This window comes from Mustela nigripes, chromosome X (genome assembly GCF_022355385.1).
Source record: "Mustela nigripes isolate SB6536 chromosome X, MUSNIG.SB6536, whole genome shotgun sequence".
Taxonomy (NCBI): domain Eukaryota; kingdom Metazoa; phylum Chordata; class Mammalia; order Carnivora; family Mustelidae; genus Mustela; species Mustela nigripes.
In genome coordinates, this window is record NC_081575.1 from 113502908 (window position 1) to 113529943 (window position 27036).

At 40.2% G+C, this 27036-nt stretch overlaps 1 protein-coding gene across 2 annotated transcripts in view; it reads right to left on the reverse strand.

Moving 5' to 3' along the window:
* Positions 1-7795: 7795 nt before the first annotated feature.
* Positions 7796-27036, reverse strand: part of GLRA2 (glycine receptor alpha 2) — a 177992-nt gene continuing 158751 nt past the window's right edge. For both annotated transcript variants that reach the window (XM_059384685.1, XM_059384684.1), the window contains exon 9: positions 7796-8178. In XM_059384685.1, the coding sequence (XP_059240668.1) occupies positions 7900-8178 (279 nt within the window). In that variant the 3' untranslated portion in view covers positions 7796-7899. The remainder of the gene's footprint in view (positions 8179-27036) is intronic.

Here is a 27036-nt window from a genome sequence, read left to right on the forward strand (position 1 = left end):
TTGTAAACTGTACTGGTGCTGCACAAATGTGAATTATATACAGTAAAAGCTCTCCTAACAACTTCCTTCTACTGGCCCTGATTATGCCAACTTAAACTTTTTCAACACTTAAATCAGGAAAATGTTTTCCTTTCTGTATTAGGGCAAAGTGAAACAATAAAAACTCTCTTGTCTCCTTTTACCCAAGAAGTTTGTTTAGATTGTCTCTTGATATGATCTTCTTGTATTTACTTTTCACTTGTAGGTTTTCAATGTCTAGATGATATTTTAAAATTACAGTAGAAAAAAATAAAAATAAAATTACAGTAGTTACCATAGACCACACAAGAATAGACTCCACTCATAGGTGATAGGTTCAGAATGGCCATCATTAGTGAAATAAAACATTAATTCAAGGTGGGTAGGAAAGGAAGTGAGAACTAATATTTTCTCACTACCCATTATGTGACAGATACCAATCAGTTTAGTCCTTACCTACAATTGTATGAGGTAGACATTATTATGTTCCAGTTTACAATATCTTTAGTACTGGGACATTAAAGCTTTGCCTAAGGACACCTTACAAATATGAGACAGAGGGAGAATTTGAACTCAGATCTGATTCCACAAACTGTGCTTTTACAACCATGCCACCGGCCTTCGAGAAGAATGGGCAAATAATGACATGGAAGTAGAACTAATAGAAAGGAGACAAACTGCCCTAACTTTCCCTACCAGGGATACATGGAGAAAAGCTCATAGGTGTATTTGGAAAGGAACCAGGATAGAATTGAGGGGATTTGGGTTTCTGAGCCCAAAGTTACATCAACATGCTATGTGGTATAGAGTCTATCACTTTAACACTCTGGGTCTTGGTCCTGTTAAGATCTGATATTAATAGTCAAATGACAGGTAAGCATTAAATTTGAATTGTGATCTGTCAAAAAAATTATCTGAAACTTGGAAATAGACCAAAAAAAAAAAAAAGTTGCAGGTGCTCTTTCAGTGCAGTGCTGGGCTTGACATTGTATTGTCTGGCCTATTTAACCACTCCATAGAAGCAGATGTGAACTTGTAGAATTTTGTCCAGTAGAAGTGCAAATAATTTCTGTCTAAAGAAGAAATAATCCCAAAGGTTACTGGTTATGGGCCTATTGGACAAAACTGGTTTTGTGTCTAAGTCTTGAAACTTGCCCTGGTAGTGCTTGTAAATACCTAACTTCCCAAATGTCTTTGGACTGGTTTTAACATTTTACTACTTTTTATGAGTTATTACATTAAATATAATTTTTGACATGTTAATTTTATATTTGCCTGAGTGTCATGATTTTATCTTTTTGGAAATTATGCTTTAAAAATATTTAGCCACAAAGCCTCAAATCTGCAACATTTTCTGGAATCTGAGCTTCCGCTTCCTCTAAGAGACACAATAATGGTACTGGAAGTTGAGACTGCTGCCTGGAATTTTGGGCTCCTCAGGCCAGCAGACAAAGAAGGGGGTTACCGTACTAGCTGGAGTGACTGATCCTGACTATCAAGGGGAAACTGAGTCACTACTACATAGTAGAGGTAAAGGGAAATATGTTTGAAATGCCCGAGATTCCCTGGGGTACCTCTCAGAAACCCCATGTCTTAGAAGTCCCCCATCTTCTGATGAAAGTCAATGGGAAACTACAAAAACTCAATTCAGGCAGGATGGCATATATCTCAGACCCTTAAGGATCTGTAGAAATGGGGTTTTACAGAACATACTTTGGAAAATGCTTATCTACTGATTTCTTCATTGTTATAAACACAAAACCTGCTTGAGTTTTGAAAGCAATTTTTATGTGGCTGGCTAGTATTAGGATGCTTACTTCCATCTCCAAGCCTCCATGCAAACACTCAATTAACTCCTTACTAAGTATGAACTATTCAATATTCACTGAACAAATACTGTATTGATTGAACACCTACTAAGTGCCATGCACAGATCTAGAATCAGGGAATACAACAGGTATTGTATTGTAACCTGTGTTTCTACTTTCTCACATGAAACTGTCCTTAAAGTGTGTGTGTGTCTGTGTGTATGTGTGTGTGTGTTTGTACACATGCCAATAAACACATAGAAGCATCAATTGGGAAGTGACACATGCTATGCAAAACATAAGGCATGAATGACAAATGGAGTATAATGCTTGGAGGGTACTAGTTTATACAGGGTGTCAGAGAAGTCTTCTCTGATAAGAAGACATTTGAACTGAGGCCTGAATTAAATGGGTGAATAAAAGCCCTGTATGTATCCAGAGCAGGTGTTGGTAAATTACTGCCCATGGGGCAAATTCGGTGTACCACCTGCTTTTGTAAATAAAATTTTATTGGGACACAGCTATACCTTTGTTGACATATCATCTATGATTGCTTTCATACCATAATAGCACAGTTGAATAGTAGCAACAGAGATTGTATTGTTTGCAAAGCCTACATAATTTACTGTCCTGCCTTTGAAAAGTTTTGCAACTCCTGGTCTAAGGAAAGAGGGTGCCAGGCAGAGGAAAGAGCAAACACAAAGCCCTCAAGTAGCAGTGTGGTTGGTATGTTTAAGCCCCTGCCAGTATGCCTGGAGGGAGAGGGGCTAGGAGAGGGAGGTCAGACCATGTGGCCACAATGAAGATTCTGACTTATTCTCTGAGATGGAAAGCCATTAGATATTTAATCAGAGTGACATGATCTGATTTATGCCTTAAAAGGAACTTTCTGACTACTGTCTTTCATTTATCTCTTTTCCCTTTCTCACTACCCTGCCTCTACATCTTTTCCTTAGAAAGCAGAGGGGTAACTCAGGACATGATTATCCATTGGATCTAATGAAGTCTTGGTTAGTTCTGATCCTTGTTCATGAAAAGTCTCCAAGCTCTTGATTCTATTATTTTTGGGGACCTGGAACTTCTCATGAGGCTTCAGTCTGCAGGACTGACCAACCTATCCATTTCATGACCAGCCCTGGGACCTACCAGAAGAAGGCCAGTGTTGCACACACCTCAAAAGAGCACCCCAGAGCTTTGCTCTCCTCTTTGAAGATATATTCACCCATTTATGAATCATTTGTGCCAAGGTGATAATGTTCTTCCTAAAGGCTGTCTCATGGTCTAAAAGTATCACATACATAGTACTTTAAGTTTGGGGAAAACAATATTACTTTTTTTTTTTTAAGATTTTATTTATTTATTTTGAGAGAGAATGTGCAAGCAGGGGGAGGGGTAGAGGCAGAAGAGAGAGAATCTCAAGCAGACTTCATGCTGAGTGCATAACCCAACATGGGACCCGATCCCAGGACCCTGAGATCATGACCTGAGCCGAAACCAAGAGTCAGACACTTAACCAACTCAGTCACCCAGGCACCCTATATTACTTGCGGTTTTTTTTTTTTCAAAGATTTTATTTATTTATTTATTTGACAGACATCACAAGTAGGCAGAAGAGAGAAGAGAGAGAGAGAGGGGAAGTAGGCTCCGTGCTGAGCAGAGAGCCCTATGTGGGGCTCGATCCTAGGACCCTGAGATCATGACCTGAGCCGAAGGCAGAAGCTTAACCCACTGAGCCTCCCAGGTGCCCCTTACTTGTTATTTTTAAAATGTGTCTGTGGGGTGCCTGGGTGGCTCAGTTGTTAAGTGTCTGCCTTCTGCTCAGATCATGATCCCAGGGTCCTAGGATTGAGCCCCACATTGGGCTTCCTGCTCTGCGGGAAGCCTGCTTCTCCATCTCCCATTCCCTCTGTTTGGGTTCCCTTTCTCACTGTGTCTCTCTCTGTCAAATACATAAATAAAATCTTTAAAAAAATAAATAAAATGTGTTTGTACCAAAGGAGGAATATTGCATTTTTTTCTTATGTGGAGGGCATGTGTGACAATGTGAAGGTCATTTTCCTTCTTTCCAGAATGGAAATAACACCTCCTAAATTGAGTTCCGCTGGTCTTTTTTCACCCCCAGTATTGTTTTGGCCATCGAGTGCATAAGGTATCACTCTCTGTGAGGATATTCTTAATGCTGTATGTAGCATTTGAGTGATTTCTCTTAGGCATTTTCAACAGAAGTCTTCTGTTATGCCCTTCTTTACCAAATTATTCTGTCATCCATGACTTTTTACTTTCTCAGCTTTTATTTTCCTAAACACAGTGTATATAGTGAACAGATGAGTCTGAGGAGTTAGGAAACAAATTATGCAGGATGCTCAACCCCCAATATGACAGGCGACTTTAGGTGAGGCATTTAACTCATGGAGCTTCTGTGTATCTATTGACCAAAGGATGGATATTGATCCTTTGCATTTGGATACCTTGGACAATTATTAGAATTGAATGCTGTTGTGGACATCAAAACATTTTGGTATGTTGAAAGCATATCATGCTTTGAGTATGAGGTTGTGGTGTTATCTTTAGTTCTACTTTGTGATCTATGAAGAGCATGCATTACTTGAATCATTTAAATTATACTTAGGAAAACCCAAATTGGTGAAAATAAGAAGTTTAAAGCAGAGGATGAAAGATTAAAAAAAAAAATTGTATCTGGCAGACGTATGACTTATATTCATTCCACAAATTGGCTTTGGGCTTAAACTAGGAAATGCATAAATTTAAAAAAATCCTCAATAGATTTTTCTCCCCAAACTGTGAATCTTATCATAGGGAATTTTATGCTGTGTTTTGGATAGAGCTTTCTTATTTGATATTAATTGACTAAGCATATTGTAAAATGATACTCATTTAATCTTTATTGGAAAATTTGGTTTCAGAATTTGGCAGTTCTGTTCAGCAGCACAGATGAGGAGTTTAATGCTAACACTGGAAGGATTTTTAAAAATCTACAGCAAGTCTGGTTTATAACATTTGTTTGGGGCCAAGGTGTTTGAGAATGCCATAAAGAGTCTTAAGCCTTAAGTCATCTCAATCTGTTGTTAAAACCAAGTGAAAGGAATTGAAAAATGTTTAAAAGGCAAATCTCCCAATAATCCATTATCTGAAAAATTGTAGCAGTAGCTGGTTACTTCATGTCATTGCTTTGTTGGGAAAAACTTCTATAACTTGGTCGGTAGGCACATCATACCCTCCCTCACCAACTTTTTCCTAGCTGTAGTAATAATACCCACTGGGCATTTCAGCTTTGGCAGACAGTACAGAGTACCCACAGAAACATAGCCACTTTCTTCCAGAAGCTTTGAATCTAATGAAAACTGGTAATTTCTCTTCCTCAGATCCATGATTTTATTCTTGAACTATTTCCTTCAAATACTATTATGAAAGAAAAACGTCTTATATAAAAATCTCCAATAACATTATCGGGGAGTTATCTATTTTTCCAGAGTATGCAGCACTCAAAAACCTTTTCCCTGAGATTTTATCTTATTTATGTAATTCAAATAAGTGCACTGAAGAATTCTCCCCACTGAATGTAGATTAGAATCAGAGATAAGTCAAGAATCCATCAGGATATCTTTGCCTACTCAGTGGCTGGCAGATATGCTTAGAGGTGAGTCCTTTTAAAATCCTCTGAGGTGGGGACCACCCACCCAAAATTATATGGTACACACATTAATTAGATATGATTGTTTAGCTTATGATGACCCCCCAGGGTGCCTCCCCATCCCTCCATAAGCAACATAAGGGCTCTTCCTAAAAGTCAGACCCATGTTTGGAAGGCATTTTAGCCTCAGTTTACTATTTTTAGTGTGAGGAAGAAAAATGAGACCAAAGACTTTGCCTTATTTGTTTGGAAAGGAATGAGCAGTCAGACAGAAATGATATTTTAGGAATGATACAAAAAACATAGCATTAATCTTGCCAAGATGAGGAATTGTGAAGCTTCCTTCCCAGTGGATAACCAATACTATTCATGATAATAATTTTACTATTATCTGTTAGTTATTGGAAATTTGCTGTGGTTACACACTGAGCTAATGGCTTTCCTTGCATTTTTCTCAGTTTATCATCTTAAAACTCTATGAAACCATAGCTCTTCAGAAAAGTCAGCTTATCCAAGATCACACTGTTGAGAGGTGGCCAAGTTCGTCTTTCTATCTGAAAAATTCCTGCTTTTAGCTATTCTACAATATTCCTCTCTACGGAAATGATTCAATATTTGAATGGGTTTCAAAGGCCTTAAACATCAACTTAAAAATCTGCATCTTATCTGAAAATATTAATGATGGATATCTTTGGTTAAGTCAAATGTGTAAGGGATTAAGGTGAATTTCCTCTGCTTCACTGAGGTTTTCAGCATTTTTTTTTTCATCATAGAACTCCATTCCTGACAAGACCAGGATAGCTAGGTGAACAGATTGTTCTTTTAAATTTCTTTTCATTTTGATATTTCACAATTCCTCAGTGTTCCTGGAACTTTTTCAGAGCTCATATGAAGTATCCAGTATTATATTCTGCCCACAGTGACTACCAGTAGTTCCACATCCTCATTTCTCTGTTTCTACAATGAGAATAATATTTTTTCTTTCTTCCTGGGGATGCTATACTATTATGTTAGGACATAACATCATAGTTGTAAGTGTTTTAAGTTTATGAGAAAAACCAGAAGCAAAAATCCAAGTTACCATTGTCACTTAACTTACTTTCATTGTGGTACAAGAATGGAAAGAATCTTAGGGAAGTTCTATGGCACACGTAGCTTTATTGAAATTGAACAAATATTTTTAATAATCCCTTTTACAGCACATGTAAAATTTAAGTTTTTCATTATATTTTTACAGGTTGTCTTTTATCTGAGTAAGCAAAAATACGTCTTTTTTTTTTTTTTTTTCTTACTTAAAACATGTAGCCAGGATTCAAACCACGTAGCTCTGGTACCAAAAAGGCAACGGGTTATGAAAATCACAGTACAATTTTAAAATTCTTTAAGTTAGTTAAGGATGTTTAAAACAATATTCACTTGATTGACAGTAGAAATCATGGGTCATTTGACATTAAGACTAGTAGTTACACCTACAATGAGAGCAGAAATGGAAAGTTCAAGCTAATATGAGCTACACCATTCAGGACACACCATCTCCATAAATACTGTGGCCGAGAGGTTGCAATGGCTAAGTCACACTTGAGCAGTTAAAGTCACATGTAAATATAGCCAAAGCGAAAAAAATACAGTGTGCTGATAGGGATCTAAAATAAATGGGCACTTATTTTTAAGAGGGTATACTATCAAACCAATTACACAACACACAATTTAAACCCTCAAATTACATTTAGGAAAGAAAAATAATATTAAACTGCACACCTACACGGACAGTAAAGTAGAAATATGTTCTTTGTGGTTGGTGTTTCTTTTTTGTTGTTGTTTTCTCAATAAGTAGAAATAATTTACGACCCACAAAAGGATTTCTCAGGTGAAACACTAATTACAGACATTGTAAAGAACGTAGCTCAGAGTACTTGTTTTAAAAACGAGGCAGCATTTTCCTGAAAAAGTTTGGTCCTTGACTCACTATAGGCTAGTCACTATGGTCAGATGGTAAGCATTTTCTGCGTGTGTGTGTGTGTGTGTGTGTGTGCGCACGCGCACGCATGTGTATGTGGTTTAAGCTAACTTTTCTGTACCAGAATTAGTCAAAACCAAACCAAACCAAAGACAAATAGCGTTTCAAGAACTTGACCTTGCATCTCATGTCTAATTAATACATCATCTGAAAGAACAATGCTAAAGACTATGAAGGGAATTATGCTCACGTGATTCTGCAACACCTTAATTTTGTGCAAACATTTTCCTTCATTGCCCAGATAACTTATCTTTATTCATGTAGGTGCCAGGAAACCTGCCCTCAGGATCTTCCCGCCCCCCTCCCCCAGTCTCCTCCTCTGTCAAAGTGATATAAAGACAATTTCACTGTGTATTTACAAGCACAACAGTTAGGCAAGAAAGTCCAGGGTCTGAAGGGCACATCTATTTCTTGTGGACATCTTCATGCCTAATGATCTTGTATGTGATCCAGTAAAAGATGTTGAAAATGAGGAAGGCCAATGGGAAGGCAGCTCGAGATATTGTGTCAATTCTTTTTGCCCGGTCTACAAACTTCTTCTTGATGGCATCTGCATCTTTTGGAGGTTGTGGGAGCGGGTTGGCAGGTGTGGCCTTGACAGCTGTTCCGTCCTTCACTTGGAGGCAGTGACCCATCCCATAACCACTGAAATTAAAACGACTTTCACGAGTAACATCTTCTTCCTGGGAGAATAAAGACAGAGGAAGCACAGATTGGTTGTCAGTCAAATCAGATGGAAGATGCTTAACATTCTTCAGAAGTAAAAGGATAAATCACAGTTAACTGGTAGTGTGGGAGGCTTTTGGAATGTGGAGTTCTCTTTCAAGTTCAATTCAATTATTCATGGAACAGACACAGTTCATTAACTTTCAGGCTGAGAAATTAAGAGTTAGAATAACGACTTTGTGGTCATTTTAATTAAGAAACAGAAACACTTATATTTAGCACTGACTTTCCCAAAATCTAGTTTATTAATCCATAACTTTGAGTGGACTGGTTTAAAGCCAAGCCTCCAAATCCAAATATTATATCCTACATCTATATAGAGTTCCCTTCATTCATTTACTCACTTTTGCATCATTCAGTCATTCAGAAAATCATTTGCTGAACCCCTGCTATGTACCTGGCATTGAGCTAGGAATTTTTAGTTTTGTGGCCCATTCAAAGCCTAGTTCCTTCCATTAACATTGGCTTTAATGTTCATGTTAGGCCTAAGATTAACCCCCTAAATGTATACCTGTTTTCCCTCCAGATTAAACATTGACTGTGCAGTGGTGAATATTTCTTCCATGGCTAATGGTCTGGTGTCAGCTTTTTTTTAGGCAATCTAGTTTTTTTTTTTAAGATTTTTATTTATTTCAGAGAGAGAAGGAGCAGGGGAAGGGGCAAAGGGAGAGGGAGAAGCAGACTCCCTACTGAGCAGGGAGCCTAACATAAGGCTTGATCTTAGGATACCGGATCATGACCTGAGCTTAAGGTAGACAGTTAACCGACTAAGGTACCCAGATGCCCTAATTAAGTGTTTTATTTTATTTCCAGTATTGTGAGCATACAGTGTTATATTAGTGTCAAATATGCAATACAGAGATTCAACAATTCTCTACACTACTCAGGGCTCATCATGATAAGTGTACTCTTAATCCCCATCATCTGTTTCACTCATCTCCCCACCCACCTCCCCTCTAGTAATCATCAGTTTGCTCTCTATATTTAAGTCTGTTTCTCAGTTTCTCTCTCTCTCTCTCTCTTTTTCCCCTGTGTTCACTTGTTTTGTTTCTTAAATTCCACATATGGGTAAAATGTGCTATTTGTCTTTCTCTGACTGACTTATTCACTTAGCATTATGCTTTCTAGCTCCGTCCGTGTCATTGCAAATGACAAGATTCACTCTTTTTTATGGCCTAGTAGTATTCCAGTATGTGTGCATGTGTATCTGTATGTATCACATCTTCTTTATCCATTCATCTATCAATGGACACTTGAACTGCTTCCATAACTTGGTTATTGTAAATAATGCTGCAGTAATCTTCAGTGTGCATGTATCCCTTTGAATTAGTGTTTTTTTAATTCTTTGGGTACCTATCTAATAGTGTGATTGCTGGATATTATGGTAGTTCTTTTTTTAGCTTTTTGAGACACCTCCATACTATTTTTTATGTTGATTATTTCTACATGAATTAGATAAAACACTGAAAAACTGCAACGTTCGGGTAAAGTACAAATAGCTTTTGTAGAGCATGGAATCTTGATGTGTGGTTGGGCCAAAATGGTGGAGTTGAAATGGTGGGATTGAAATGACCTGATTAATAAAAATTTAGTTCTAGGGGTGCCTGGGTGGCTCAGTCAATTAAGTGACCAATTCTTGCTTTCAACTCAGGTCATGCATGATCTCACGGGTCATGAGATGGAGCCCTGTGTTTGGCCCACACTCAGTGTGGAGTCTGCTTGAGATTCTCTGTTTCTGTTCCTCCCCACACTCGCTTGTGTTCTCACTCTTTGTCTGTCTGTCTGTCTGTCTCTCTCTCTCTCAAATAAATAAATAATAAAAATAAAAATTTTGTTCTAAATAGCCACTGATTGAATCGTCTTTTAAAATGAGTTCAAGGCCTTCCACAATTCTGTTCAACCCTGTGAGTCATCAAAGGCACTGCACTCTTTATTTTGCCGGATAATACCAATGCTTATATTTCCCAAAACACAAGAAAACTTGGTATGAATTTTATTTCATCAGTGTTTATTGCATATCAGTTGTGCCTTCAGCCATGTGTAAAAGATATATGGAGTGAAGTACTTTAACATAGTCTGAATGAGAGCCCAACTGTAATCCAAATGGTACAGCAAGGACAAATTTATGTCAGGAAAATCAGGCCAAAGATCTTATAATAAAGTAACTGTAAAGCTCCTCCTTTATAAAATCATTTCCCAAGTACTTTAATTTATATGGGATTGTTCTATACGAGTTGGTTTAAGACACTCTATCTCATTTCTTAACAAAATGTAATAAAGGATTTTTCATGTGACAATGAAAACAAAGTGTTGAGTCTATGGCAGACATTTTGCTAGGTACTCAGAAGCAGTTGATGAAGTTGGACAAGCACCCTACTTGCAAGGAGCTTTAAGAACCTGGTGGAAGTGTTCAACCTAAAGATACTCTCATATAAGGAAGCTGGCTAGGAAAACCCAGCCTGACACTAGAGTACTTTCATGTGCCCAAAGCTCAATAATGAAGACTTTAATTGTACTTAGCTTCAAATATTGAATCTTTTTTCTTTGCCTTAAAATGTGATTGATACATTTTATAGATGCAAAAACTTTAAATAAGTATTTTAAAATGTGGAGTAAACAGATATATTAATCATTACAGTGTTATCAGAAGACTTCTTCAGTACTCAGCAAGAAAGGAAAAACACAGGTCATTAGGGGGAGAAGACTTGGGAGCCCCATGGGTTATACGCTATCTTGGACTTTCTAGTACTAACTGGTAATTAGATCTCAACTACTGAGTGAGAGAAGTAGAAACAGTGCCAGTTGGTTTTGTAGACAGAGGTACAGAGTAGGAATTTGGATATTTGGGTTACAGGTCACACTCCAAGGGTTTTAAGCTGTGTTGATCTTAAGCAAGCTATTTATTCTTTAAAGACCTCGGGGGGTTGCCTGGGTGGCTCAGTTGGTTAAGCATCTGATTCTTGATCTCAGCTCAGGACTCAGTTTCAGGGTTGTGAATTCAAGCCCTGGGTTGGGCTCCACAATGGGCATGGAGCCTACTTAAAAAGAATAAAGAATTAATTAAAAGCAGGCCTCGGGGACCTCATACCAAAAATGTCAAGGCTGGACTAGATCTGTGGGTCTCAGCTTTGACTGCTGGGGATGTTTTACAAGTATATGCATGCCCACCTCCCCTCCTAACCCCATCCAGACCAAGCGAATTAAAGTTTCTAGGGAGATTTAAAATCCAGTAACTCTAGTGCAGAAGGTTAGAAACCAGTGACCTAGATGAGCTTTAAGGGCCAGCTCTAAAATGCTGGACCTATTCTATGTTATTAAGTCTAAAATTACTTTTCGAATGGGAACTATTCCTCAAAGTGCATTTCCCCTTATCTGACTAAATTTACTGTGCTTTTTATCCTTTCCGTATCTGTAGAATCTTATAAATTGCTGTTCTCACCTCTATAAACATTTAGAAAGTCATGATTAAGCATATAGATCACTGCCTGAGTGAGATAAGATTCTTTTTAAATCCCTGGATCCCTGAAGAAATAGAAAAGGTAGGTTAGCTAGTAACCTGCTTTAGCACGCAGAACAAAAGGAAACCTAAATACCCACATCCATGTTTCTTTTCAGACCGACTCATTCATTTACTTCCTGTAGTCTTTCCTCACATACTGTGAATGGACAGCCAAAAAGATGAACTCATTCAATTAAGTACCAGAGCTGGAGTAGAAGGATGCCAGGTTAGGTTATCATTAAGTGGTACATTGCCTGGCAAACTGTGACTGCTTAATAAACGTTTGTTGAGTAATGAACAAAAGGGAATTTTAAGAAGGTTTTTTCCTATTCTTGAAAACACTTTCCTCATTCATTCAACGGTACTTCAAATTATGCTTCTGAGCATAGTTACAGCTAATTAAATCCATTCTTTAAAATTCTCCACACAAAAATAAATTTGTCGTAGGTAGAAATTATCCATTTAATTTTTCACATGCAGGAGATATGAATGCTAGTTTAAGGGTCTTCTTATTTACCGTTATGACTCATTCAATGCATTTTAAATATAGAACCTTAAATTATCCACATCAAAGGGTATGGTTTCGATTCAGAAAACATAATTGCAACCAATTTGAATTTTTGTGTTATAATGAATGACTAATTGCCTTTATAGCAGGTTCAGAATAAAATGTTATGGTAATATGGCAAGATTCCTATATGAGGGTAAAATGGAGATGAGCTTGAGTCATGGGTAAGCTAAAGTTAAAAGAAAGAACAATCTGTAAGCACAGCTTAGTTGAACATATTAACAGGGAGAATCAGATCTTCCCAGTAAGGAAAGAATTTCAGGCATATATTCTCCACTTCTAATTAGCCAGGAAACCAATTAGATAAGTATTGCTGCTGACCCACTATCTTCAGTAACTTTGAACAGTAAATACTTCTAGCTCCCTCTTTTTTGTTATTCACTGATTAAATTTTCACAGAAAGTGAATCATCCAAACCTTCAGTACGTTCAATTTCTATATCCCACTTTGAGAAAATCTCCGTAAATCCCATCCTGCCATCTGAAGCACTGTCATGGCGCTATGTAATTCATTTGAGATTTGTCATTTTATTTAATTCATGCCTCAGTTTTACTTATTGTAAAATTTACTCATTCCTGTATTTGGAATAGTTCTTGTCTAGATATGAAATGGAAGCTAAAGCTCACCAGAATTGCACTGTAGTGAATTTTTTGTCATAAGCAAATGATTTCAATATAATTAAAGAACATGGTATTTATAAAATGAAAGATTTTAGGGGAGCCCATAGTTACAATTTTTGTTTTATGCCCTGGAAAGGAGGAAAGAAAATGGTTTCTAAAAACTGGTGTAGGGAAAACCTCTTTCCATCACATTTCTCAACCAGATTCTTTGATTAGGTTGAGTCTCTCTTCTGTTGGAATAGGAAGTTCCTCCATTGGAACTCCAGGTTGCAGTGAGCCTCAATCAGTGCAAGAACATAATGGAGTCTCTGGCCCTCCTTAGAAAACAGTGTGAGCCCATGGTGAGGCACCTGAGTGGCTCAGTCGGTTAAGCAATGGACTCTTGATTTCAGCTCAGGTCATGATCTTAGGGTTGTGAGATTGAGCCTCACATCAGGCTCCATACTCCCTCCCTTTGCCCCCCATCACTATTCTCCCACCTCTTAAAAAAGAAAAACACTACTGTGAGCCCAAACACAGCAGGTCCCCCTGCCCCATCACTGAAAAAAAGACCCCTGATCAAATGAAGGCTGGATAATGTTTAATTGTAAGGCCTGCTGATTTCTAACGCCTGGAATTGGGCAGGAAAGATGGTCTTAAGAAATTCTTAATTCTTGTGGCCTAAGTTTCCTCCTTTGAGTCACAGGGACTTGGGGATCGATATGAATAATAAGTAAGAATAGTTAATTGATTATAACTATGCACTAAGCCCTTAAAACTACAGTAAGTCCTTTCACCAAACTGACCATGGAAACCACATGCTTTCAGGGAAAATTGAGACTGAGAGAAGTTATGTGGCTTTCCAAAGTTATATTGCTAATAATTGTTGAAGCTGAGATTCAAATTCAGGTCTGTCTGATCCCAAAACTGTCTGATTCCAAAGACTCTGAAAGTCTGTGATTATTATAAATTTGTCCCTATCAAATCCCAAATAGCTTTGTTGAAGATTATGAATGAAGAATCTGACTGAACTTTGTAGAACAACAAATTTGAAGTAAAGTAAACCAAATATAACCCTTTGTTCTTTAATGATATCTGGTAAAATGAATTAAAAGCCTCAGTGTCATTCTGGGTAGACAGTAAATACCACCCCCCCAAAAAAGCTTATCTTTGCAGCAGCTCTTTTTCAATGCAGTATATCATTCATGTTACTTTCTGCACAAGGAACTTCCGGTATTCATTTCTTGAGCACTTGCTCATCATATATTTGTATTTCCAACAAAGATTCATTGAGGACCTGTTATATGCCAGGTGTATGGTAGGTAGGCATACAGCAGTAAACAAGAAGACAAAATTTCTACTTTTTTGGAGTTTACAGTCTCTTGGGGAAAACCCACGGTACCAAGTAAAGAAACTATGCATGCAAACACACAAACACTTCTCCATACACACACATTTATACATATGGGTATTCACACGCACAATACTCCTACCCACTTACACACAAATAAAGATGGGTGCTTTGGAGGACAACAGTCGAGGCAAGCAACTTAAGAGAGATGCATGGTGGAGAAAGTACTCTGGTTAGAGTCTAATCTCAGATTGAGTACTCTGACAGAAAATGCTGAAGGAGATGCCAGCCACTGGGCCATTTGTGAGGGATCCAGTGGTAAGCAAAAGAGATCAATTTCTGGCCTTCAAAGAATTCCCAGTCCTGAGATGGGGACAAATGTAAATTAAACTAATCACAGAAGTACATAATTGCTAACTCTGACAAGGGCTCTGGAGGGGAGTTATAGGATGCTATGTGAGTTTATTAATGGGAGGCCTGGTCTCATCTGGCACTTGGGAGAAGCTTTTCCCTGAGGAAGTGCGATTTTGTGACAGACTTGGAAAAGCAAAGGCATTAAAGAGGTGTAGGCAGAGTGGGGAGATGTCTGGGACGGGAGGGTCTGCTGCCACAGAGAGATGGTGGGGTGGCTCCCAGAGTGCGGGAGCAAAGTGGGGTGACACAAGGTTGCACAAGTGAGCGGGGCTGGGTCGTATAGGGCCTTGCAAACTATGCCACCTGCTTAGAGCTTTATTTTCAGAACCATGGGAAGCAAAAGATGAATAAGACCTTTGGTTTTTCTGGGGTGGGGGGGCATAGAGAATAATACAAGACACACCCTGAGATATGTACAAAGGTGGACTGGTGGTCAGATGTGCCTAGAATTTCCAGAATTGGTGAGGGTCTCCACAGTAAGATAGCCGAGAAACCCCAGGCAATGTGCAAATCATCTATGATAGCGCCCACCTGGAAAAGACTCTTTCACTACCTGTTGGCTTTTAGACTACATTCTCGACTTTCCTTTTTATTATTATTTTAAAATTTTTCTTCCCAGTTATATTAAAAATTGGGTAGTCAGGAACTCTGGATTTTGGTAGCTTATTTGTCTTATTGTCTTCATTCACTGGAGGGTGAGCTCCTGAGAGTGTGCTAAAGTCATCTCTGGAGCCCTGTTCCCTGGGACAGTGCTGGTCCTGTGCTGGCTGTGATCCTCTTGATTCGGAATAAAAGCTTAGAAAGGATATGCTCCCTGGGGCAGAGAAGGGGATAGTGATTGCCTCTTAGTTGATCTCCCTCTCTTTGCCAATTGCAGTTCTTTCTGCAGCCTCTACGAATTTCCATTGCTATCCCTCTCACTACAGACATGAGAGCCTGGATACTGCAGAGGAGCAGAGGAAAACACTAACACCGAATCTGAAGACTTTGGTTGAATTCACATCTTTACTATCTCCTGAATGTGTAGGTTTAGGAGAGTCCCTCGGATTTTTTGCTCTCCCATTTCCTCCTTTTTAAAAGGAGGAAATTAGTCATTTGGCCATCTTTTGAGTTTGAGTATAGGACTATAATGCTGGCTATTACGTTGCCTTAAGACTAATCTCTAGCTGGTTGATAGGTTTAAGAGTTTTCTTCCCAACCAGAGAGTATGTAAATAAGGGTTTTAATATCTTCTTCCTACCCCTGCCCTGATAGTTTCTGCTAGGTTTGGCTTCGTGGGCATGCATAGGTGCAGTCACACCTCGGCCCAGTGCTTAGAACGGCTCATACTTGGTTCCATGCTTTGCTAGAGGCATCTTAATATTCATATTTTTGAACAAGGGCCCCACATTTTCATTTTGCACCAGGTCCCGCGAATTTTGAAGCAGCCCTGCTTTCTGCTGTTGTGAGATTGAGGGAATGCCATTGGCCCACTGCCTCTATTCCCACGCTTCGTAGCTTTCGACAGTTTCATCTCCTTAATGACCACTCCCAAGCTCCTTTGTGTGGCATTCAAGGTCCCCTATGTCCTGCCTTATACCTACTTCTCTCATGGGGGTTCCGTGATCTGTGATTTTAGTCAGCTGCTTCCCTTTGCATTGAAAGCCCCTCCCCTCTCTTCACCTGACAAGCTCCTGCATATCCTTAAAGACCCCACTCCGCCATCATGCCATTCAGGCATTCATCATGCCTAATTTTTTTTTTAGATTTTATTTATTAATTTGACAGAGATCAGGCAGAGAGAGAGGGGGAAGCAGGCTCACCGCCGAGCAGAGAGCCCGATGTGGGGCTCCATCCCTGGACCCTGAGATCATGACCCAAGATGAAGGCAGAGGCTTAACCCACTGAGCCACCCAGGTGCCCCCAGGATGCCTATTTTTGACCCCTAAGGCTGCGTCATGGGTTTCTCCTCAGAAGCATCTGGTACCTGCTTCTATAACAGAATCTGCTGCATCATATTAAAATCAGCTGTTTACGTGTCAGGTTCCTTGATGACCTTCAAGTATAGGGACCCAGTTTCTCATATTTTGATAACCCTAGTACTTAGAATTATATTCGGCTGAAGCTTCCTATGTCGAATATATGTATATAAAGAAAATGCTTCTTAAATGAATAGTAGAAAAAAATCTGTTATAATAAAAAAATGCTTTCCTTGCTTATTTATCATGCTTATCATGTCGCTTATTTTTACATATTGACCTGACATAAAATTAGGGCAAATTTAAACTTAACAATGCCACTCAAGCACTGAGGTGTTTATGGTCTATTTTTGAGACACTGTCCATTTTTTTGGTTCACTGGTAAGCTAGTGAGCATCCCAGATAGTGTGAAAATACATAAATTTAGATCAAACTCATTAACAATCTTAGTAAACAATGTATGCTCATTTGCAAAGAAAATAAATGGCATAGACAAATATGCCAGAATACAAAACATTTTTTCATTTATGCATCTATTTGCAAGTCAAAATAATAATGCTAGGTAAATGAAAAGATAGTACATATTAGATATATGCAAATATTTCACCAAATAAATTAGACCTTATCAGTTATCACCCATAGCAAAAGACTAAGGAGTGTTTGCATAACATGAAGGGTGTCTGAGCTCACATGCCATCCATTTGGGTTTGGTGAACACAATATAATTCCTGTAAATCTATGTCATCACCAAACATTGTTTTCATGTCGTGAAATTCTAATTAATGGAACATTTTGTCTTAAAACAAATGAATGTGTGCCCTATGGAGCCGTACATCATTTAGCTATCATTTTACACAACTTCCTTCCTTGCCTGGGTCACGTGTTATTTCTGCAAGTCTCCAGGTGAAAATAAAAGCCCACAGGGCCTCCTATGCAGGACAAAGCTTCCCTCCAGTGATGGGGGGAATATGTGGGCCAGGAGGATGGACAGGCCTCAGATGTGGTATGAGCTGGGATTCCAGAACTGAGCCTGCCACAGGCTACAAATACCTTGCAGGAGTTGGGGCCCAGGGATGGCACTGGGCTAAAACTCCTAATTGTCTACAAAAACCCAACTCTCTCTCTTCTTCCAGTGGTGGATCTTCCTTTAGCTCAGCTCAGGGTTTTTTAACTATAGCATGACTGACATTTAGGACCAGGTGATTGTGTGTTTTAGAGTATTTAGCAGTATCCCTGGATGCTACCTACTAGACACAAGTAGCACCCTTCCTTGCAAGTTGCGATAATGGGAAAATGTCTGCAGACATTGCCAGACATCACAAAATCACCCCTACTGAAGAGGCCCTGTCTTAACTGGTCCCGTATGTTGCACATGGGAAGACTGCATTTTCTGGCCTCCCTTGCACCTGTGTGGGAGTACCAGCAAGTCCAATCAGCCCCATCTCCAAACCAGAATCTAGTCACCTTTAACTACCTCCAGTGTTGCATGCTGGTGTGAGTTGCCCAACGGTGGATCCTCAGAATCATTCCCACCAGAACTCCCGTAATAGTCTTCTACCTCATTCCCTGGCTTCTAGATCCTCCCTCCCAACAACTGAGTCTAGTCTCAGGACCCCAACTCGAGGGATCCTGTTAAAATGTGAGATAAGGGAAATCCTCATTAATTCAAAATTCTCCAGTGGATCTCACCTGACTCGGTAAGACAAGTCCTTGCAATGTCCCTTTACCTCTCAGACCTTAACTCCCACTGCCCTCCTTACAGCCCACATGTCAGCACACCTTTTCTGTGAAGAGCCAGATAGTAAATATCTTAGATGTTATGGGCCATGCAGTCTTTGAAGTATATATATCCTTTCAGTGTATACTTGGAGTCTAATTTTCTTTAAAGTGACATGTTTTTAATGGACTGGAAGTCATTATTTAAAAGTAATTGTTTGACTTCTGGCACAAAAGCTACAAAGCAGAAATGTTTTCACTTCATGTCGACTGTGGTCCTAGAGAGTAGTTTAGAAGTTGGTAACATGCTGGTGAGGCTTCGATTTCCTCAAGAGTGAAGCAATGTCTTGTGTCTGGAAATTCTTTCCTCGTAATCTCTGTCAATTCTGGTCTAGCAAGAATGCTCACAAGACACCCGAAATTCTAAGAAGCATGAAGGGGAACATCTTCCATCTGGAGTATGAGCTGTTCGATTATTAACATAGTTTGCCATCTGTTCTGGGTGCAAACAAAGTGAACATTGTGACTGTCTACAGAGCATTGACTGAAGGGGACGGGTATTCAGAGGATGAGATCTCTGCCAAACTAGAAACAAGAAAGCAGCAGCAACAAAATCGTAACTCCTAACTTGGATGATTGTGACTGCCAGATTCCCTGGACCGTTATCTGCTCCTGTGTGTGTGCACGCGCACACACACGCACGTGCACTTGGTGTCAAAAAGTGGCTCAGGATATCTGTTGTTAAGATTAGCTGTCATTTACCTGACACTGCCATTCCTGTTGAAGAGCCTGCCTTAAGGCTGGGGAAAACTACACTTCCCACAATTCCCTTCTTGATGGGTTCTATGTTAAGCTTTGTCAGTAAGAAGAATTTGAGAGATTTCAGAGGTAGAAGGGAGACAGAGGCTATTTTGTTTGGGGGCCTGTAGGTGTCAGATGAGGTTACTTTATTAGACATAGTAGGATTCCAGATATTTCTGTGGTCTCCCATTTTATGGTCTCACTTTCCAGGCTGGATATGGTGGCTTCTCAGGTTTCCCTGTGAACACCTGCTTTTCTACCCAGAGCTTCAGGTTCAAGTCCTCCCTTCGGACGATAGCCTTCCAGAGCTTCATTTTTGTAGTGACTCTCATATTTATATAAACCCTGATTTCTATATTAAGCCCCTTATTCTGGTAGTATGCTTAGTGCCTCTGCTTTCCTGACTAAACCCAGACAGATACAGATAATACAGGTACTCCAGGCTTATAAGTACAAAACACCATTTTAATGTAAGTTACTATAGTTTTATTCAGTTAAGACTTATTAAGCATCTGGCCACCTAGGTGGCTCAGTTGGTTGGGCGACTGCCTTCAACTCAGGTCATGATCCTGGAATCCTGGGATCGAGTCCTGCATCGGCTCCCAGCTCCATGAGGAGTCTGCTTCTCCCTTTGACCTTCTCCCCTGTCATTCTCTCTCTCACTCACTATCAAATAAATAAAATCTTTTTTAAAAAAGACTTGCTAAGCATCTTAATGTTCCAAACATTGCAAAGAAATGAGAATGAAAAAGTGTCCTGCCCTTGAAGTCAGCAGGGGGTTTAGAACATGTAGACAAGTGGTTCCCAACCAAGAGTGATTTTACCCACCAGGGGATATTGGGCAATGCCTGGAGAACTCTTGGTTGTCATAAGGGAGGAGGAGGTGGTGTTATTGGCATCTAGTGAATAGAGGCCAGGATACTGCTAAACATCCTGCAACGCACAGGACACTTGGCCACAGCAAAGCATGAATTAGCTAGCTTGAAATCTTAATAGTGTTAAGGTTGGGAAACACAGACACAGAAAAATAATTCCAATAGAATGTGATATGTGCTATGGTAAAGGAAAATACAGACCAACAGGATAATAGGGAAGAGGTAATGTTAGGCTGGAGTAACTAAGGAGAAGTTCAATGTCATCCTTTCTCTATTAGCACCATGAAATGCCCTGCCTCTGGAAGATATACATGAGTGTTCCAGAAAAGTGAGCCATGTCAAGAGGCAGCCTTATTTCATCAACTGAGCCCATTTTTTAAGGCAACTACACAGCATCACAAAGGCACTTGTCTGTGCCTTTTGGCCAGGACTTAGTATCTTTTAATATTTCTGTATTTTAATCAGGGAGGATTTGTTACAAAGGACAGAAACCTGCTTCACGGTGGCTTAAATAATTGGGGGAATTTCTTCAAGAAATTACTATAAAAAGTATTGTAAGAAAATCTCCTGAGTCTCCACAGATCCAGAAGCAGTGCCCTGTATCCTGGTTTCAAATCTTGGCCCTGCCACTAACCAGTGTGGGAGCTGGCTAGAGGACTCAGTCCTCTGCATACATCAGTCTCCTCTGCAGTGAGACAGAAATAGCAACAACTTGCCTTGGGGTTTTTGAAAGGATTCAGTGAGATGATGCATATTAAGGGCCTACAACAGTGCCAGATATATAGTATATAGTCAATAAATGTTAGTAACGATGAGGATGTTGATGAGGCTGTGAGCAGGGCTCCCCAGCCCAGGAACTCCAGTGATCAAGTCAGGAAATGACATTGTTCTCAATCTCTCATGGCCATTATTCTCTCCCGTTTTCAGTTTTTCTCCTTTCAGCTTCCTTTACTTATGCATATTCCAGCTGGGCCAACCCAGCCTCAAACCTATGGGGACGCTGTCAACTCAAGTCCTTGCTATCATCTATCATTTAATTAGAGTACTCTTCATTCAAATGTTTGAAAGAGAGAATGTCATGGTTATCGCAGCTTATGGACTGTTGTGCTTGGGTCATTGAATAGGAAAAGGGGTATGAGATACAAACAAAATAGCCCGAGGACAGAGTGAGGTGCAAGCGTGCAGAATGTCCCCGAAGGCACACCACTTGAGGAACCACAGAAGGAAAAAGAGAGGCTGGCCTTGGAAACAGATGAGCCTGGTTCATATGACAGGTGTTTTCAAAAGAGTGAAGAGCATTTGTAATAATGGCTCCCAGGTTGCTAATCAGAAACAAATGGTTGACATTACAGGTAGACAGAAGTCAACTCACCGTGAAGAAGAACTTTTTTAACAACTCCGTGACTGGACATGGAGCACAACACCTTGGAAGGTAATTAATTCCTTCTTGCTAGAGATGTTCAAACCATTTGTTAGAGATGTTGGGTATAGACTTAACATGTCTGTTAAGCAACTAGATTACCATTTCTGTACCTACTAACTGTGGTCATCTCTGATCATATGAAAATTACTAAGATAAGAAGTCTAGGAGGACAAAACACATGGAAGGTGCTGACCCATGTGCAGGGAAGATGTATTCAATAAGCTGTGCCCTGCTATGACCCTCCTTGACCTCCTGGATGTTTCTAGTCATTTTGATCCCATTTTGAGAAACCCTGCTCTATTATACTTAGCCCCACAGAAACAGATTGGTTCAGGTATAGTTTCTCTTTCAGTTATCTTTGACTTGCACAGTATTTTATTTCATTATTTCCAAGGGTTTCACTTAAGCAACAGGTCCCTTACTACTGTTATAATTTTAAATAAGATTCTTATATGGAATATATAAAATACAGACTATGGAATAATGAAACCCCTGAAATAGTAACATATAACCTCACATTATATGAAGAATTAGGCCCCGAATGGGTGTATTTCTGGAGGTCAACACACCGTATTCATAGAGTCCTATCTTCATTCCGTTTTGAAGCCTACAGGCCACAGGGAATAATATTAACCCTCCAAGTAGCCATCTCTTCTCTTCCCTCCCACTGCTCGATTTCTACTGAAAAGAGGCAGTGCCGTGGGCCGTCAGGGTTTGGTAAGCTGGTTGCTGCTGCAGGAAGCTCAGTAAAACTCAGGAACTGAGAACTCAATCAGTGAGACTGGACCTCTAGTGTTGCCCTGGATCCCCTCCTCTCTACTTGGAAGAGACAGGTGAACGTCATGATGGCATCACCCAGGCATGACTTGAAGAAGCATTAGGAGGCTTTGACAGAGGGGCAGTGAAGCATGGCCCGAGGAAAGAGACATCTGCGGGCCATCACTTCATCTTCCATGGAACAAACACATTTTCTGCAGGTGAACAACTAGAAACCTGCTTCCTCCGGCCAATCATTATTTCCTCCTGAATTTGAATGATCCCAGTAAACTAGATCTTCTCAAATGAATATGGACTGTAGGTTCTGTTTTAACATGAGCAGTTACGGAAGCATACGAGCCCTGTAAAGCACAGGGAGGCACTTTTGTAGTGCTTTTCCCAAGGACATTCAGAGCAGCAAAGTGAACCAGAAACACGGTCTATGCTCCATTATTCCAGGTTTTTGTCTGGTTTCGCAGATCATCTATGCCCTAGCTCTCTTCTCCCTTCCCTACAACCACTGGTTCACTAGCATTTTGACTGTAGCTTCTTACGAGCAACTCTTGCCAAAAAGAAAAAAAAATAGAAGAAAGAAAATGGAAAAATCATAAAGTGAGGTTGGTTGGCTGGTTGGTTTCTTCCCCACCCCCACCCCCAGAGTATCTGTAGTACATTCCCAAGACCTTCCTTTCTCTCTGTTTCATTACTATGGTTACCAGATTTAAGATTTCAGACAGAAACTTGTCTATAGGCCCAGAGGGAAGATTGATTGCAGTGAACACAGAAGACAGAGATCAGGCACAATTTGAAAATAATACAGCTCTCTGTTGAGCTAACTGTTAACCAGTTGAGTTTCTGGGTCTTAAAGTGTGTGAAGGGTACTTGGCATATAATGGGGAATCCGTCTCCTTTTCCTTTCCAAAGATGTCAGTGCAACAGTCATGATCAAAGGCAAAGAGTAAACCTTACATGGTTATAAGAAAATATATCTTCATAAAGAATAGACATAAGTTCTGGGCAGGTGCCTTTTCTCCCCTCAGTTAGTGCCTCCTGATAAGGCCGATGTCACACCCCACTGAGGACGGAACAGCTCTCACGTTGCAGGCACAGGCTACTGTGTGATGAGCCCACGGGGCCATGGGCATCCCAGTGCTCAGGAAGGGGCGGGTGCACGCTGGTGGAACCAGGGCCAGTGGCGCAGGGAGTTTGGGGAAAGTGCGGTCCTTCACGCAAGGGCCACCTCCCATCCCTGCCGTCACAGCAACCAAATAAGGACCCTGCACTCGATCTGTGACTGATTCCTAAGTGTGTCTGCAGAGGTTTAAACCAGAGAAGACCTGGTGAACTCATCTGCTTGGCCTGATAAGGGCTGAAGGCACTCTTTTGCCATGACCCGAAGTAGGAAGCCTCTTTCCCACAGCCAACCAGGATATACACATACACATACTCCCACATGCATTAGTATATCTAACAGAAACCAAAGTTTCACAAAGGGCTATTGACTTTTCCCTGACAGGATGCACTCTGATAATTTCCCAGTTTTTCCCCTAATTTGTATTTTTCCAAAGAACTGGTGTTGAGCCACTGGACTGGCTTCACGAGGCACAAGTCAGTCATACCCCACAGTTTGAAAAGTACTGTATTGAATGGCCTTACTTGGTTCTGTCACCATCAGTTGTCATTCGTCAAGTATTTACTGAGCATCTACCATATGACAGGCATGTGCTAGTCATGGGAAAATCGAAATGAGAGCCTTCTAAATAAATAAATAAACTTCTAAGTAAATACACAAGAGAGTCCTGACAGTCAGCCCTTCTGTCCGAACTTACTGTAGCTGTCCTGCGTCATGCTGAAGAAGGCTCTGGGTGGGCATTCACAGGAGATCTGAGAGATGGCCTACTATGTATCAGGTGTTGTGCTGGGCTCTTTACATGTCCCATTCTTTCTGTCCAATGGTTCTCTTTGACTTTTGTCTGTCTGCTGCATGACAATTCAACCTTCCCTCCTTAGCTCAAATTAAAGCTCCCTCCAGAAGGCTCTTGCCTCCTGCTTTTCTGCCACCCGTTGAGCAGGAAACACACCTTTTTTCTATTCTCTCCTAAATGCTTGCATTTGTTAGGTTGGATTTTAATAATACAATTGTGAGCCTTTTGTGCACTAAATAGTGGGCAAGTAATCAAAATAATACATAGGATCATTTTAAAGAGTCAGAGGCATTTTACATGAACAGGAGATGAGGTTGCCAAAAGAACTCAATTATACTATTGCAGGGAGCCGGAGGTTCCTTTTCCTCCAGATCTGTGTGTTGGGCTAGACATGAGATGCCAGTGGGCTGGATTCTTAAGAAGACATAGCTGTCTACATCTGCCACGCCCCATATAAGAAATGGCATGACTTCTGATAATTTAGTACTGGCTAGTTTTCCACTTTCAGACCACTGAGCTATAAGCCCTGAGCAGAAACCAGTAATTCATTCAACAAATTTTTCTTAAGTACCAAGTATGTACCAGGCAACATGACAGGCTCATCAGATTGAAAGAATAATGAACAGCCTCTGCTTTTTAGAGGCCATCCAATAACATTTTCCTGAGGGTTTAAAAAAAAAAAAAAAAAACAGGTGAAGGGAAGAGAAAGAAAATATTTGATGAGTGTTGGCTGTGTGCAAGGCACTGTTGTTACATGCATAATCTTGTTTACTTCTAATACTAATTCCATGAGAAAGGGCTTTATTAGGCCCTTTTTACGGATGAAGAAACCAAGACCCAGAGTGATTTGAAAATGACTCCAAATCACCCACCAACTAGAGTACCAGCCAGGATCTAAATCCAACCCTCAGGACTCCTGGCAGAAGCTCGTTTCACTACGCCACGCTTCTCTCTCACCTCTTGCTTTGTAGGGTTTGAAGAGAAAAAGGTATATATATTTTAAGAGGGCAGAAATTCACATGGCAAAATTATTCCAGAAAAGGATGCTCTAATGAAACATGTTGACAGGGTACTTGGCGGGGATGAAGCGAGCTGGCTTTAGGACACGGATTTTTGTTTTTTTTTTTTTTTTTTTTCCTTTTATCAGTCTGTCCTAGAAGACAGGAAGTGTGAAAGAGCATTTGATGATTCAATGACGAATTAAGGCATCTAAGGTCTGGCAGCCAGGAATTGGCTGTACGACATTTAACAAACCTCCTAAATTGCCTAGGAAAATCTCACTGCCTAACTACTTTAATCCGAAGCATTTTGTGCTTCCCAGAATAGAGTCGTCTGACTACTTAGAACAATTATTTTACCATCATACATGTGAGCACAGTTCAGTGCTGTTAACTAAGGTGAAACTGTTCAGCCTGGCATGCATTCTACTGGATGGCATTTCATACTTTCTCCTCCTCGTGCACGTGTCTGCGGAGCTGAGAGGCCACCTTCTCACTTACGGGCAAAGGTGTTGCTTGGAGTTCTCATTGGGTTCTCAATGCCAGGAGGATAATCTCCAGCCACCAGGTAGCTAGTGCTACTCTTAAGAAAACCAACCAACCAACCAACCAAACAAACAAACAAAAACCTGCAACATAGGATTAGATTTTTCTATGTGATTAGGAGCCTTCAGAATTAAAATAGGTAAGTAGCTTTTAACATAGGTAATAGGTAAACATAAGCGGCCATAATGATGAACTTAACATTTCTCGTCAGGAGACAATTCATTTTATTTTGTGCTTTGGGCCATTTCCCTATGCCTTAATCATGGGCCTTGTTTTAGACTGCACCTATTGCCATATGCGTACATTTTTTAAATAGACTATTTGCAATACATTCAGAGCAGCACTTCTAGTGTCAGTGTGCTTGTGAATTTCCTGGGGATCCTGTTCTACCAAAGATTAGGATTCTAGGAGTCTGGGTTGGGGCCTGACAGTCTGCATCTCCGACAAGCTCCAGGTGATGCCGCTCCTTCTGGTCAACACGAGATATTCTAAGAAAATGAGCCTCTATAGCAGTGGTTCTCAAAATTGGCTGTATGTTGAAATCACCCGGGAAGTCTTTAAAAAATCAAGATGCCTCGACTTGTCTTCTACTCCCCCAAAATACTAACTCATTTGGTCTGGGGTGGCATCTGCGCACAGAGAACTTAAGAAACTCCCAGGGGATGGTAATGTACAGGCAGGATCAAGAACTTTGCTCTAGCAGGTTGCCTCGTCTCTAGAAAACATGAGGGCTCGTTTCTGGTGTGACTTCTGTTGCTCTTGAATAAATCCAACAGCAGAGTGAAATGAAGTGGGAACATTCAATAACTTAACCTCCTAATGTTTACACTCATGTCAACTTCTTGAAAAGCAATTAAATTATATGCCCAACAAAATTCATACCCCTCTCACCGGGGCAAAGAACCATATTTTGGATGCATTTTTTACTGTCTAGTGTAAAAACAAAAACAAAAACAAAAACAAAACAAAAAAAACACCCAAATTTACAGAAAGAACTAACTGACTAAAGAGGAAATTCCTAATTAAAATGTTTTTCTGACTGGGTAATAATCTTTTGTGTTATACTAGCCTAATTACTCCTGCCAGGAGTGGTAGCATTGTTCACAAACAGGTTGCCCTCACAAAGCTAAATTTTTTTCTCTCTCTCTCTCAAAACCACAGTCATCTGTGTGCACAGCATGTCTCTGACCCTTAGATCAGGGCTTCTCAACCTTGGTGTTGACATTTGAACCACATAATTCTTCGCTGCGGCTGCTATGTCCTGTATACTGTAGGAAGTTTAGCAGCAACCCCGCCCTCTACCCACTCAATGGCAACAGCACACACAGTCCCCGCCCCCCCCAAGTTGTGAGGACCAAGAATGCCTCCAGAAGTTGCCAAGTGTCC